Source organism: Thalia democratica, chromosome 8 (assembly GCF_965202585.1).
Source record: "Thalia democratica chromosome 8, ktThaDemo2.hap1.1, whole genome shotgun sequence".
Lineage (NCBI taxonomy): Eukaryota > Metazoa > Chordata > Thaliacea > Salpida > Salpidae > Thalia > Thalia democratica.
Genome location: NC_139172.1, coordinates 8282607 through 8299509, shown reverse-complemented (window position 1 = coordinate 8299509; position 16903 = coordinate 8282607). Strand labels below are relative to the sequence as shown.

Sequence of the window (16903 nt, the reverse complement as noted above, 5' to 3'; positions counted from 1 at the left end):
TTCTTGTTATCTTACATTTTGTGTACCTTTTGATAATGATGATATTTTAACTAGGTATTTCAGCTTTATTAACAACTATTTTTTGTTATACAACTGGCTGGTTTGATACAACTTGACGTTTTTGCTTTTTAAGTGGCAACCATGTAAAATATTAATTACTAATAAGATATTTTATTAAAATTTTCAAGAATAAATTATGTTAAAGAATTTGTTTCAGCTTTCTGGACTACAAACAGGTATTGATAAATGATATGTTTAACTTATATGTTTAAGTAAACTAGTAAGAGTAATAAGTTAACTAATTAATAAATTTTCTAATGAGTGTAAATTATCTAACACGCAAAAACTTTTTTTTGAAGTAAATATTCTTAGAAATATGAAAAAGTGTTGATGATATAACAAATGTCTAGAAGTAACCCATGAATTTGTCTTTCAAGTTAGGCTTTTATAGATAGTTAGGTTGTAAGTAAATTTAAAAAAGTATTAAGTTTAACTTATTAAGTGCTTATGAAAGTATATAGTTTATTAACACTTAAGTATATTAGTCAATGTAAGTTCTATTCTAATAAATATTAATTTAAATAGGCATTCTATGTATAGCTAAAAGTTATTTAAAATAATAAGGTGAGTAAAAGTAAAGCTTTTTTTAGTGTGACTAAAACCAAAACCAAAATAATATTCAAATGTCACTAAAACTAAAACTGCGGCCCGCGAAGACTTTGGAAATTTGGCCCGCGACCACCAACTGCCTGCCGACCCCTGGTCTTGTGGCACAAAAATGTTATTTTTGTTTAGTTTAGTCATAACTTTTATAAAAGTTGAAGGCCACTAATGTAAACTATTGAATAAATCTGTTTGTTTTTGTTTTGAGTATCTTAGATTATACTTTCTTTAACCGTATCAAAACGAGCTAACCAGCTGACTTGTTAATTAAAGGGTGGGCAACAGTTTTAAATCGGCGGGTTAGATCCGGAAAATTTTAGTTTTTGGCAAGCCGGAGCATTTCGAGTTAAAGATTTCCCGGATCTGATATCCGAATAAAACCAGATAATGCCTTTTCAGATCCGGATCCGGCTGGATCCTAATTTGAAAAACTATACGGATCAGACTGGATAATAAGTTTAAGTCGAGATCCGGATCTGTTTGGATTCTACTCTAAATAAAAGTCTTGGATCCGGTTGAAATCTAATTTTATGGGTACAGTTGATCACTTTTCTGAATTCTTCTAACTCACAAAAATTTCTCAAGTGTGACAACTTAAGATGTAGATTGAGACATGTCAGATGTTTATTTAATGTCTATAAATAGAATTCAAATTGACAAAGGTAGGTATGTTAAATATCAAATTCGAATAAACACTTTGCTTAGGGTAATTTGACAAAAGGATATTCCTACTAAGTTAGAACAAAACAAAATATTAGGATAAAATGGTGTTTTTATCGTTAGACATTAAATTAAAAAGCCATTTTCAAACATACTTTTAAATTAAAAGTCTTACAGTTTTGTTTTGTAAAAATATGATTAAAAATTTAGTTATATTGACCTTGGCGGGCCTATTACTCCCTCGCGGGCCTTTCATTTTTATCTGCTGGCCGTTTTCTATGGAAATTTATAAAACGATCGGAGGCCGGTTCCGGCCCGCGGACCGTACATTGCCCTCCCCTATGTTAATTCTATAATGTACTAAATGATGCACGGTAATTAGATAAGGCTGATGTCATGGATTATACCAGCAAACAGTTGCTTCGTGGTAGAACATCATAAAACGTTTGTAGATTGCTGACTGCTTTTTCGGTTACGGCTGTCTAATAAGTTTTCAATAAAAATGTAACCCACGTCTAAGTTTACCACAAGCTTGTAGTCTGATGATCAAAGTGGTATGATCAAACTTTTATCTTAACTTGAGTTTCTTATTATATAAACTACATACTAATGCTTGTTATTCTATGTTATAACAAGCTCTAAAGTAGAAACAGATAAAACAAACGTAATTATAAAAAAATTATTACTTTCCATATTTTCTGTGCACACTACTGCAATTTTATCATATATTAATTAGAAATTAAATAAAAGAATTGCCTCAATTTAATATTTCTTCAAAAAGTAGTTTTAACGTTGTATTTTTTATATGAATAATTTTATTGCAACATCAGCTTTTTTTGACCTTCTTAGAATATTTCATATATGAGGCCTTTTATTTCTAACAAAGTGTTTAAGGAAAGTAGAAAAACACGCAAATTAAAATTTAATGATGGCAAGATTTTATTTTTGTTTGCTTTTGTCAATAACCATGATATATCAAGTTATGCAAAAATATCTACAATTGGTAATTTGAATTTTACCAAAAATATTAGAAAACTTTTATTCCTATTTTATTTTCATTTATTGTAATTTTTACAAAAGCTAGACTAGCAGTATAAGTTTAATTTTGTTTATTTAAGTGTATAAAAAACAGCATAATTTCAATTAATAAAAAGTTTTATAAGAATACTGTTTCACTATAAGCTAAACATTTTTAAAGTACAAGTTACATAGTTAAAGAAAGTTTAGTGAATTTTGTTACAAATTTTTTTTGATAATAAGATAAGACGTTGCTATACTACTACATATAAATAAACGTTTTACTATTTTTATTGAAATATTATCTTTTCGGGCATCAGCACTTAAAACTATTTTAAAATTAAATAATATAGATTTAAAATGTAAATTACAGGTATTTTTTTATAAAATTTATTGGTTTAAAGAAAACCTAAACTTGTTTTAATCAAAATCGCTTACAAAACTGTTCTGATTTTAAAATAACTTAGATCCTTAAATTTTTAGTAGGTACATTAAAAGATTATTGTTTATAGTAATAAATAGTTTACTATGAAATAATTATTTATCGATAAAATTTGATATTTATCAAGTATTTAAAATGTATAAAGATATTAATTACCTTTTGAATACTGTTACATATACTGTGTAAATTTTAAAAACTTTTATAATAATTAGAAGATGGAAAGAGTTATCAGGATACTACAAGTTTCTGTTTTCTTTACTATTTAACAACTTGGTAAAATTTTCAAAGCAAAACATAGCATTCTTAAAATAGTTTATTTTTGTTTATGAGATACTTGTTTTAATATTCATTTCACTATATGATATCTAATATTCATTAAAAACAAAAAATTAAGCATTCAATGAAACTATTAAGTTAGAAAAACATAATTAACTTTCATAAGATTTGAAAAATACAAGAAGTTTTTGTTGTTGTTGTAACCTGAAGTAAAAGTTTTTATTTGTTGTGGAAATGTTAGTTGATGTTTTCATGTTTTTATTTCATATTTGTTTTTTAATCATATGACTTTAAGTTATTAAAGACTATGTATGCAAACTTTTATACTTGTACCTCTTTTTGACCTCTTTCAATTATTTTATGATTTGTTAACTGTTTATTTAACAATAGACTAGAAAGTAAAAGTGATTAAAGTTTTTACATATATTCAACAAAAAATTTAGAAATAGATACTCTTTGAAAACTAAAAAAAAAGTATATTTTTTTTAAGAACTTCAGCTAGATATTTGATATATTTTTTATACTTAAAAAAATGTTTACTTATTTTAGATAAAACTTTGTGTTCTTCAAACTTTATGATTTAAAAGTAAAAAGTATGTTAATTCATAATTACTATTAAATATCATAGATAAAATGGTTTATTTTTGACGTTGATTAAAAACTTATATATTAGTTTATTCTTATTTTTAATCGTTTTCTAAAATTCATGAACTTAAAGCTAGAAAAAATACAAGCAGAAAAAAAAACGAAAAAAGAAGAGAATTTTTTCTTAAAATTTTTTAGATATAAATTTAATTTCGTTTAGCACCTTTTTAAAGTTATTACTTTACTTATGCTTACCACGTTTGAATAAAAACTTCTTTTTACTAGTCAGTTTTTATTTTAGTTTTTGATTAGAAGTTTTATTTTTGTTTTTAAAAACGACCAAAATATCGAACATGTCAAAATGTTACCGAAATTTATTTATTTTCTTTAAATTATATGAGACGTTAACTTTTCGTGAGTTAGAATTACCATATAAACTTTAAACATTTAATTAAAATGGAATGTTGAGTGAACTAAATTGATTTTATGGATAAATAACTAATTTTATTTAAGCATTTTAAATTAAAACTAAAAGAAAAAAGAACTTTGCACTGAAAATTAATGAAAAGTAGTAAGTTTAAGTTAATTTAAAGAAATATTAAAATTTATATATGAGTTATAGTTTTAAACTGCTTAGGATCAAACTTTGTATCTTGAAAATTTACCTTCAAAAATAACTCATATAAGTCAAACCTGTTACTTGAGCACTTTCTTAGTTGCTATAAACTTTTTTATAAGTTAAAATATTTAAACTAGATAAAATGTATATTATTCAATAAGTTCTAAAATTTCGACAGAGTAGTGTTTCCTCATATATAAATGATAATTTAAAAATATCTTTATATGCTAACACATTTGAGAAAGTATAGCATTGTTCTTAAAACGGAACTAAGATTTTTACTAAAAAGTTATTTATAAATAAAATCAAGTTGATAACTAAAGCAAAAAAATTAAAGTATATAAATATTCTTTTTAGAAATAGTTATCAAAGTTTTACAGTCATTATCTATTTATAGCATATGTCTTTTAAAACAAACTTTTAAGTAAACCAATTAAACACATTTATTTTAGGTTTTTTTATACATTTTTATCAAGTTTATGACTGTTTTTATATTAGAACTATTTAACTACACATAAAAACTTTGTTGAATAATAAATGATATTTTATGTAAATATTTAAAAAATTGTACCGAACCTTTTTGAAAGAACCACAACTTAAGTTTAAATCAAATAAAAACTTTAAAACAAATTAGCATTTTTATAAAGTTAGATTTAAAAAGTTTACAACATTTTAGTAAGAACATTGTTTTAATTATATACTAGAAATTAGTTATTAAGACTACAATATACTTATATATAAACTTATTAATGTTTTTATATTTTTTATTTCAACTAAATTCTAAGACAACGATCTAGTTTAAAGTATTTATTTTTTAAAGATATTAATATGACTTTTTTAGTTTTAATAATTATTAGAACACTTATTAGGTCAACTAAGTTTAAGCTCAAAAAAAGTTCTCTGCTAGTGTGTTCCAAAAATAAAAAGTGTTTAAGAATTGATATTAATTTGTATTTTTATACGTGAAAGAACTATAAGAATATGGTTTAATAGAACTTGTATAAGAAATAACTAAAGTGTATTTCCTTGAATTAATTATTTTAATAAAGCAAAACTATGACCAATTATTTGCTTAATTATTAAATATATGCATTAAATTAGTATAATGATGGTCTAATTATATTTGTTTTGTCTGCGGATGTCTAACTTTGTGCAAAATTAAACTTAATAACTTTATTTTTATGTACCATAAAATTTATTATGTTTAAAAATGAGACTAGTAATAGAATGGCTGAAAATTTAAAAGATTTATGATTGGCATAAAATTTTAGTTTGAATATAAAAAATTTGTGCATATTTTTGTCATACTTCACCCATAGATTATGATTAACTTGAATCGAGTTTTTTAATCAAATTTTTGTTTTCACATTCTCATGGAATTATGAAGGAGTTAAATTAAACAACGCAGTCAACACATGATTTTTTATCTAGCAGCTATTTTCAATTATCTCAAAACGGTTGATTAATTTTTTTAAGTTTAATTATGTAAAGAGAATCAGCAAATAAAAAAAAGTTTAAGAAAAATGTTTAGCTAAGAGTTAGTTTTATAATTACGCACACTGTCAGCTTCAAAACTTTAAACTGAGTAGATTAAAATAAAAATTCAGTTTGTTTTTGTTTTAATTTTTATTTGTTTTTTGCTACACTATGTAAGTTATTTGCTTTTTTTTTTTGTTTTATAAGCAAAAAACAGTTTAAAATTTATTATTTATGTTTTTAAAAGATTTAAAAAAAAATCTAAGTTTGTTGTATGTATTTAAACCGAAAATTTTATTATTAAGTTGTTCAAATGCTAAATCGAACAGCTTGGTTCGTTCGAAACTTCCAACACACGAACACTTTAACGATCTTACAAAATAGTTCAACGATTACTTACTTACTTTACTTAACTATAACGTGTGACTATATTATCGAAATTTAATCACAACTTTTATTGTTAAGATTTACAAAATAAAACTGAATGTTAACTAATTTGATTTTTTTTGTTACTTATTGTGTAAAGTACTATGAGGTTGCTAGTTACTCTCTCTTAAAATAAAACATATTAACTCATTTTATACTAAAGTAAAAAACAAAATATCCGGAAAAGTTAGCTTATTAAACTTATGTTTGCTTATAAATACCACATTTTAATAAAACCATTTCATTCAATTTCGATAACTTTTTATCGACTAAGAACATACAAAATGTAAACCAAAAACAAACTAAATGTTAATTAATTTGTCAAGCATTCGTGAATTTTTGACTTACTAATAACATTGCCATTGCTCTAGGCTAGTAAACATCTTAAAAATTTTTAAAAATGTAGTTTATACTAACAGGGTGATTTATAAACAATTTGTTTAATAGTTATGGTTTGTCAAAGATAATTACTGAAATTTTATATTTTATAGTATTTACTGCACAACTTTTAATAGTTATATTTAAGTTAGAAAAACTTGCACAAAAAAAAAAGAATTTTGAAGACAGCTTTATTTTATTTAAAAATACTAAGGTGTGAAAACTAAAACTAAGGTTTTACATAACCAAAAATTACAGACTTAAGAACTTTAGCGATTAAATTTTTTTGTTTTTTAAAGATTTGTCATTTAAAAAGAATAAATTGTATAAAACTGGCGACATTACATAAGTAAAAAAATTAAATAACAAGAACTATTACATAATTTTCTCAACTATAATCTTTTATATGTCTTGTTAAGAGAACAATTTGAAGAAGTCATATGACCGAAATAACATTCTTAAAATAAACAACAAAACAGTTTAAAGGAGAATTATATAAACCTTTGTTCAGGTTGCTTTGATCGTAAATAGTTTTAAAGTAATTGGTAATAAAAGAATATTTTCTTTAAAGATACATAAACTACTCTGATATTTGCACTTTATTTTTGATAGTTTCTGACAAGCCTTGTTTAAGTTTAAGCAGTTTTTTAGATCTTTTACGTATCAAACTTTAAACTTTTTTATTTCACCTAATACAACGCACTTAGTTTATCTTAAGCCGTTAAACTCTAGTTTAAAATTATCTGCCTTTTATCTCATAAGAACTTGTAAAAATTAAATGTACTACTGTTTTTAATCTCATAAGAAAAATTATGTTTTAATCATAGAGGTTCTATGTTTAATTGTTGCATTGTGTAATAATTCAAATTTACTAAAAGTCAGATAATCTAAATAATGATGTTTTGTTTTATAATAGTACAGCTTGTAGTAATGTTTAAACAAAGAATTAAACGATTTGTGCAAAATGAATAACAAAGAGATTAAACATAATTACAAATTCGTGTATATATATAAGCTTATTTTTGTTTAAGATCATTAACATTTTGATTGTAAATTAACTGTATAAAAAGTTGTAGTTTAGTTGTCAAGACTTTTAAACCATATGCAGCTATAATGTCATGGTTCCTGTCTATAATGTTTACTTTTATTTAAAACCGTGGAACTATTCTTAATTCTTTTTTATAAAAAAGTACTTTTGAAAAAGTTTTTTGTAAGTGTAGATTTTATTTTTACAATAAATAAGGAGCTAAAAAATGGATGTTGAAAAACAAAATCAAGCAGAATGCGAACCTCTTGAGGAAAGTTTAGATAGCGATAGTCAAGCTACTACAAACACTACTGAAAATCGGTTGGTTAAAAAGTTTAAAGCTGTGTAAAACTTAAAAAAAATTGTTTTAAAATTTTCATAGTTATTCTTATATAAAAAGTTCTTAAACCATTGTTTTCTACCAAAAACTCAAAATTAATATCTAAATTTCCTAAATCTAAAAAAATATTAGCTTGTAGATAAAAGTACTAAAACTGTCTACTAAATTATTTACCTATCAAAGTAGATTTTCATTTATTTTATAAATATATTTTTTTGTTTGCCTAAAAGAGTGTCAGTTTACATATTCAATGTAAAATATAAAATTAAGCTGTTTCAGGAGAATATTTACATTTGTTAACTAAATTAAACTCACTTAAATTTTATCATTTGGTAAACAAATATAACTAAACGAATATTTTGACTAACTTTACACTTCAATAGAATCACAGTTCTGTTAAAATAACTCAAGAATTTTTTACATGCAGTTTTTTGTTAGTCAAGTCCAGCTTTAATAGAATTGTACAATAAATTTTATTACCTGGTGAATTCATTATCTTTGTTAATTTATAATAAAATACAGAGAAGAATGGAGCAACAAATGGGAGACTTTTTTATCAGCACTGGGGGCCGTGATCGGACTTGGAAACATTTGGAGATTTCCTTACATCACCTATAAGTACGGGGGAGGTAAATTCAATTTCTATTTATAAAAATAAGATTAAGATAGACTAAAAAAATACATATACTCTATTTTAAGAAAAACATAATGAGTTTTAAGTTTGTTGTAGTAAATCTTCAAATAAGTAATTACTTTAATCTAGTAAAACCATGTAAAAAATAATAAAAATTAATAGTCTCATACACTTGTTATTTTTTAAACAAAACCCATATATTTACCTTTGACTTGTAAAATTTATTAGTATTGAATTTTAAATTGTTGCAGCAAACTTTACATAATTTTTAATTGTAAGTATGAGTAATTTACGTTTTTTGTCCAATTGATGAGTATAATGTTAATACAAAACAAACTTAACAGGGGCGTTTCTAATACCTTATTTGATGTTTGTCCTAATTGTTGGATTTCCAATGTTTTTTCTGGAATCCTCTTTGGGGCAGTTCACTAGAAAAGGAGCTATGGATGCTTGGGTTATTGCACCAATAATGAAAGTTTGTTGGTTTTAAAGTACATACAAAGTTTTTTTCGCTTCCAAAAGTTTGTATTTTTAAACCACTTATTCACTATGTCAATTTATAAGTATAGTTATACACGATTGCTTTTTTAATTCTTTGATCTAAATATGAATTAATTTCAATTTTCAACTTTTTATCTTAGTACCCTCTCGTTTATTTATACTGAAGCGGAACTTACTTTTAAACTAGGATAGCTAATCTTTTTAAAGACACTCTTTCTTAAAAAGTAGCTCTTTTAGATTATTATACGACAAAATAGAAGTTTAAGCTTAAAAGTTCATTTATGTTCAGAATACTTGCGAGTTGTAATGTAAACATAAAATAAAAAAATTAAAATGTTCTTATTTTGATAAATAACCCAACCATAGTGATTTTTTTAGTTTGAAAATTTAAAGTTTAGAGTTTAAAGTAAAAAAAGTTTAAAGTAATGATTTTTCACTCTTACGTTGCAACTGACGGTGTTTCACAACTTTTATTTTTCTAACAAACAAGTAAAGCGTAGTTTCTATTTGCTCAAAGCAGTAGAGTAGCAATAAATCGCACACGAAACTTTACCATTAAACACTATGACAGGGTGTTGGACTCGGGTCGGGAGTAATTGCAACTTACTGCAGTCTTTATTACATCATAGTTATGGCTTGGGCTTTCAACTATTTCTTCAACTGTATATTTAATTACGAGCTTCCTTGGATGAAATGCAGTGAGTTATTGAATTAAAATGTGTTTTGTTTTTTTCGTTTAATTTACTTTGAAACGAAGCTCAGACTCTGGGGTTTTAAATTAAAGATTGTTGTTTACTTGTAGCAGAATTCAAAATCCCAAGTAGCAATTTATTTAGAACAAACATATTTAAACATCTCTAATCAGGGAGTTCTTCAATTTCTTTCAGTCATTCTTAAACACAGAATTTTTCTTTTATTAAAAATTGCAAAACTGAGGAAAATATTAATTTGTAGTTGATAATACTTCAAAGCTGGTTTTAAATGATTACATATAACAGATTTTAGCTGCCTAACTTTATCTAGAAAAATTTTTCTATGAAATAAATAATTTTCTTTAATTTTAACTTCAGAGTTTGAACTATAAATCCGCTTATATTAATTTTTTTAGCTCTGAGTTTTGCAAAATTTACATCAGAAACTTCGAAAGCACACTTGTGTTTGTTAGATCATTAATTACTATTAAGTTAAAAATAAATAATAAAAGTTTACTGTTTTTACAACTTTATGAACAAAACAATTTTGATTCGAAAAATGTGCAAAAACCATAGCTATTAAATTTATAGGTTTTTTTTTTAATTATAAGTAAGTTAGTTAAATAATCTTATAAGTAACTAGTTTATGCTTGTGAATCCAGCTAACTTTTTCTCAATGTATTTAATATGATTATTAAAAAACATTGATAATACTTTTATTTTTAATCAAACCTAACTTAAGTGATTTTTTTTATTAAAATGCCTGCTGCGTTCACAAGCTAGAATATAATGTAAACATTTGACAAACAACAATTTACGTTTCTTTCTTCTTCTTTTTCTGAGCATGTAGAGATCGAGGCCTGTTTCGCAAACGTGCAAAATAGCCCTTCACCAGTTACGAGCAGGGTCGCATGATTGCCGATCCGGGAGCCGTCATGATGGTTTTTCTTTATGTAATAAAAGTAGAACGTTGTTTCATTATGTAATACTATATTCTACAATTTGTTAAATACTAAGTATATAGATATTTTTTAAGTTTGTATAAACTAACTAAATGACTTAGCTCTAGTCTAACAGCTTTTAAATGTAACATATGCATATGTAGTGATAAAAGTATTTATTTTATAGATTAGTTAATTCACTTGGTTAGTTAACTAATCTAAGAAATAAATATTTTTATCATTACACATACATATGTTACAATTAAAAGCTCTTAGACTATAGCTAAATAATTGTAAATACCTATATTGACTTGAATAGTATATATATTATTTTTTCTACTAAAAATGCAGTTTTAGTACGTTTTGAAGTAAGTATATAACCATGTTTTTCATAATAGATATTAAATATATTCTTAGTTTTATCATACAAAACAAAGTAGATAATTAAAGTTTTCAAAATGATTAGTGAATTGAAAAAAAAAACATTATAATGATATTTTACAAAGATATAAACAACCACTTCCTTAAGTAGAATACTGCATTATTAGAGTTTAGATCTATACAAAAGTCTTAAACGATATTAGTTATAACTACAAAGTGTCCTAACTTTAACAACAACCTTTAAAACCTAGTTACTGACAAAACTTTTGTGTATTAACTTTTTGAATACAAAAAGAAGAAAAGATTACATTCGATTATATGATATGTAATGACAATTCAAAGGGTGTGTATTCGGTTTTAGGACACTTTGATTATTAAAAGTAGTAAATTCGTTTTTAATATATTTTTGACAAGTTTATTTATACTTATAAGAGAATTTTTTAGACTAATGATATTAGAAGAAGTTAGTAAACAGGAATAAAAAAGACATTGAGCTTGTATTTTTTTATCTGGTAATACTAAAATTGACTTAAGTTATACTAAAACAGACAACTGGTATAACAACAACGTCACTTGCGCAACATACGATGATTTTAATAACAACATTACGACGAACGGAAGCGAGCTGCCGATCTTACAGTTTTGGAGGTCAGTTTTAAACAGATACATTTCAATTTGAAAAGTAATTTTAAGGTAGTAAAAAAGTTCCACTGTGCATCGACTGAATAAGAATAATAAAGATTTTTTTTAAGTTTAAAAAACGAAGAATGTGACATGCTGAGTTAGTTTTACTCTTGCTTAACTACAGTACATAAATTTAGTATCGATTGCGTTTTGAACTGATAGGACATATTAATTTTTTAGAGATTACATTCTTCGTAAGAGCGACGGTATTGATAATATGGGTACGTTGGAAAACTGGCCTATGGTTGGATGCATGGTACTGAGCTGGATCGTTATATACTTGGCTATTTTTAAAGGGACCAAGTCAACTGGAAAAGTTTTTTTTTGAGACCTTTTTTTGTTTTAGACTTAATATAAAACTTTATAAAATAATTTATATTAGTTTATATTTTTTGAATAAGTTAGTTTGATATTTTTAAAAATAAAAAGCTAAAACATATTTGTTCTTAGGTTGTTTACTTCACCGCTATCTGTCCATACATTATTCTACTTATACTAATTGTTAGAGGTTGCACATTGCCCGGTGCTGCCAATGGAGTTATCTTCTACCTGAAACCTAATCTAACTAAACTCTTAGAAACTGAGGTAAGTGTTTAGTTCTATTTTAGTGGCATAGTAATAACAAGCTCTAACAAATTTATTTAGTTTTAGTATTTAATTTTGATATAGTTTTATGTAAATAAAGATTTATGTTGTACAAAGTAATTTTGACTCATTTTATTTTTATAATACAATGCTATAATATATATATCTTTTTTTTTGCATAGGGGTTAAAGCAGTTGGTAATTTTTAAAATTTATAAGTTAAATTGCTTACTATTGATACTGTTTTAGGTACTGACTTTAACAACTATTTTATATGTTTCAAGCATGACTCATATTTAATTGTCTTTAAAATATTTTAATGCAAGAAAGTATGAATAAGCTACTTAAACTTATAGTTTTAAACATTTTTTCTATAATTTTTAAAAAATAAAGTGTTTCTAGCTACAAAATTAAATATTTTAAATATTTTTCTATTTTTTTTTATTAGAAAATAGTATTTAAAGGATACTCTAATAAATATACTACATTTAGAACAAATAAATTAAAATTTTAAGTGTTTCAATGTAACGTTAAACTCTTGACCCGATTACTATAAATCTTGTAACAAACTGCAATATACTAAAATAAAAAGTTTGATAAAAAAGTACAAAATAATTGTTATTAAGAACGTAAAAAAATATTTTTTCTGTGAAAACATTATGTCATAATTATGTCATTCAGTAAGCTGTTGTGTAAAGTTAATATTTAAAATATTCAGTCATTAATTCAAAAATTTCGTTCGTTTTATTTTGTTATCAAATTTAAAACAAATGTATTTAAAATACTAAATGATTGTATGAATTTATTTATGTTTAGAAATAAAGCACTTTGCAAGTAAAAATAATATAGATATTTTAAATAGCTAAAGTATGATAACTTATTAAGCTGGTTTTACCTTCAAAAATTAAGTTAAAATAAAAAAATCTAGTTAAAACTTGGTTAAAATTTAGATGATAATAATTTAATTTATACCAAAAGAAAAATAGATGTTGTCTGAGTTATCAATACTTATACAGTAAGTTATGAAGATCTATTTAAGTTTGTTACATTTTATTCACGCTAAAACTTTTCATTGAATAAACAGTTCCTTAAACAATAACAAAGCTTCAAGTTTTTTGTTAAACTTCTTAAAGCTTCATTTCTCGTTTAAGGAACTGTTTTTGCTCTTAAACGTGAATAAAGTTCATAATATTTTAACAAAAGTTGTTTACTAACCATATTAAACTAAGTTTTTCTAAATCTTAATTTTTTCTAAAGTAAAAGTTGTAAAAATTGCTTCAAATTAAAAAAAATTCTGAGTTAGCAAAAAAGAATAAGTTGTGTAAACTTGTTTAAAAAGATTTGCTTTAACAAAAATGTGTTAAGTAATTAAAAACTGTTTTTCTTTGTAAAGCTATTTTTTCTACCAATGCAAAAATTTTATTTTGATAAATACGTAATTTACAAAAACCAAATACTTATTTTCAAGTATAAGTAAGTTACGTAGTTTGCACTTTTGTCGTTGCCGCAAGCTCAGGTAACAAAAGACCGCTTGTATTTATCATTTAAAGTAGAAAAAACACTTATTTTTTAGGGCTACTACTTTTAAATAGCTTTTGTAATTTTTTACAAGTGCAGTATGTCAGTATATTTTTACTTGAAGTATATTTTAACTTGAAGTATATTTTTACTTGAAGTATATTTTTACTTGAAGTATATCATTACTTGAAGTATATTTTTACTTAAAGTATATTTCTTAGCTATCACAATATTAATCACAATTGAATACAAACAGGTATGGATTGCGGCCGGTGGGCAGGTTTGCTACTCTTTTGCAATTTGCTTCGCTGTTTTAATCGCCTATGGAAGCTTTAGCTCCTACAACAGTGACGTTTACAAGTATGTAATTTGATACCATTTGAAGAAAATACAAAAATAAAATTAGTTTTAAGTTGACTAAAAATTCGACTAAACAAAATCACAAATTTTACTATTAAAATGATTAGATATTTTAGTACTCTAGTTTTATGTAAAGTTTTGTGTACTAACATTCTGTTGGTATAACACTTGTTGCAACTTATAAGATATAACTTAAGTTGTCTTTTTACCATCTAGTATAAAAATCTGTAAAAACTAAAATAATCATACATTTTTACAAAATTTATTTTTTCCGAAAAACCCTTAAAAAATAATCATAGGAGGACGATGAGCCTTTCAGTTGCTTGTGCGGCGACTTCTTTCCTGGGAGGGTTTGCCATTTTCTCCATTCTCGGTAACATGGCCCATGTCATGGACAAAACCGTAGATGAAGTTGTCGAGTCAGGTAACTTGTTTTAAAATCACACACTTACGAAGTTTTTCATTTTGAGTTTTGTTTGCTTATGCTTATTTGTACGTTATAGGTCCCGGGCTGGCTTTTAAAACCTACCCGGTAGCCCTTTCAATGATGCCTTGGCCCAACATGTTCAACGCGCTGTTTTTCTTCATGCTTGTTTTGCTTGCAGTTGACAGCCAGGTAAAAATTAAAAATCGTTTGCTTAAACTTTTTTTCTTTTAAAACTTTAAAGTTTTGCACTAACTAGCTTTGTAAGCTGAGTGTAAGGTTATATTAGTTCTTGTTCAAAATAATCACTATGGTAAGCAAAAAAATCTATAAAAACAAAGCACTAAGCAAGTATGAGCATACAGTTATTTTGTAAATTTTTATATATTTAACTGCAAAAAACTATTAAATAAAACTCTGAAAATAAACTTTACTCGTTTTTTATGAAAAGTACGACAAGTTTCATTTAATTTTTTTTTAAACTTTAACTTTTAACTCGAGAAAAACTTTATTTCGTTTCTACAAATTGCTTTACAAACTTTTAGAAATTTGATAAAATGTCTTAGTAGGTACTTAATTTTCCGGACAAGTATTAGTCGTAAATTTAGATCAAAGTATAAAATTGATTAGTACGCTTTTTGTAAATAATAAATGTAAAGAAAACCACTATGTTGATTTGTTAATTATAAACTTGTCAAAACTAATTTCCATTAACAAGTTTAACAAGTAAAGTTAACCATATTTCAAAACAAACTTACCTAAAAGTTTTGCTGCGTGGAGGGTGGCCTCTGTTTGGTTTACGACAGGTTTCCTTGGACTGTAAAAAACAAAAAAGTTTTTGTTGGAATCGTGTGTGCAGCCATGTTGCTTATAGGACTGTTTCTGTTCATCAGACCTGTTAGTTTTATACTTTAAGGAGTATAGTTTGTATTATTTTAAAGCTTAAAATGTTTTGTAAATTTGAAATCATATCTTGAATTATGTGTAGCTTAGAACTTTTCTTTGTATTATCAACATTTCAAGGGTGGCATCTTCTGGTTCGAAATTTTCAACAATTATGCGGTCGGAGGAATATCACTGTTGTGGCTTGTCATGTGGCAAAGCATTGGTGTCGGGTGGACTTACGGTGCGGACAGGTACATGAAAAACGTCAAGGACATGATTGGGTACAGACCTTCTAAGTTTGTTGACTTCTGCTTCAAGTTCGGCTGTCCCGCGCTCACTTGCGTCAGTTTTAGTTTTAACATTTCTACTTATTTTAACAAAAACAGAAAAAAATAACGTTCATACTAATCGTTCTTACAACAACGTAAACATGAAACCACAATCAAAAAAAAAATTATTTTCCCAACAGATGATAATGGTTGCGTACATGATTACGTACCAGCCATTGACGTACGGCAATTACGTATTTCCGTACTGGGCCAACTGCGTGGGTTGGCTCATGCTATTTTCCTCATTCCTCTGCGTTCCTGGGTACGCCTGCTACGAAATTTTCAAAGGATGGTTCAAAACCAGAGGAACTTTTACACAGGTATACATTGGCACTTGTTTTTTGTCGTTAATTCGCTAAAGTTTGTACTTTTTCAGCGTATAAGAGCCGCGTGCATGTATGCGAAAACGTCAAGGTTTACGGAAAATGCACACGATAAGAAAATGCTACCTCAGGAAGATTTTGAAGACTCTGTAGATCTTCCGCCCCAATATAACTCTGAAATGACACTAGAAAATGAATAGTTCTCATTAAACTCTAGTTCTTTATTTATATTTGCCGAATTTTTCTAAATTAAAACCGCTGAATGATACTTTGTTATTTTTATATCAAGCACAAAATTAACAATTTTTTATAAATCTGATACATTTTGCAATCATAGGAAACTGTAAAAAGCATACAGACTTAAAACCATGTACTATTTTAGAAGATATTTTTTCAATCTGATTTACTTGTTCAAGTTTAGCTGAAAACTTAGGATGTAAGCAGTTGATATAAATACATTATGAGTTATAGTTTTTTTTTTCTATTTTCAAAGGTATGCATGTTGAAAAATATCTTGATTTAGGAATCATTTAAAACTGAAAACATTTGATTATTAGACAGCATAAAAAACAAATAATAAAAAAATTTAAAACTATCTTTAGTGTTTGTTATCTTTTTTGACTAATTACTTTTTTATTTAAAATGCTGCGAAATTTATTGATACCTAATTTTTTGAAGCACTTCAAACTAAAAAACTACAGTTTTAAAAAAGCCTGGTATCATTTTTTTTTTTAGATT

The 16903-nt window shown here is 25.5% G+C and overlaps 1 protein-coding gene across 1 annotated transcript; it reads left to right on the top strand.

Annotated features, from left to right (window-relative positions):
• The first annotated feature begins 7755 nt into the window (after window positions 1-7755).
• LOC145842159 (sodium- and chloride-dependent GABA transporter 2-like) lies at window positions 7756-16449 on the top strand. Its single transcript, XM_082949556.1, has 14 exons — window positions 7756-7890; window positions 8432-8538; window positions 8888-9018; window positions 9616-9742; window positions 11607-11706; window positions 11923-12058; window positions 12193-12327; window positions 14101-14204; window positions 14504-14628; window positions 14708-14820; window positions 15394-15525; window positions 15652-15855; window positions 15983-16162; window positions 16219-16449. Exons 1-14 carry the CDS (start codon window positions 7796-7798, stop codon window positions 16363-16365), a joined length of 1836 nt encoding a protein of 611 aa, XP_082805682.1. The 5' UTR covers window positions 7756-7795; the 3' UTR covers window positions 16366-16449.
• The last annotated feature ends 454 nt before the right edge of the window (window positions 16450-16903 follow it).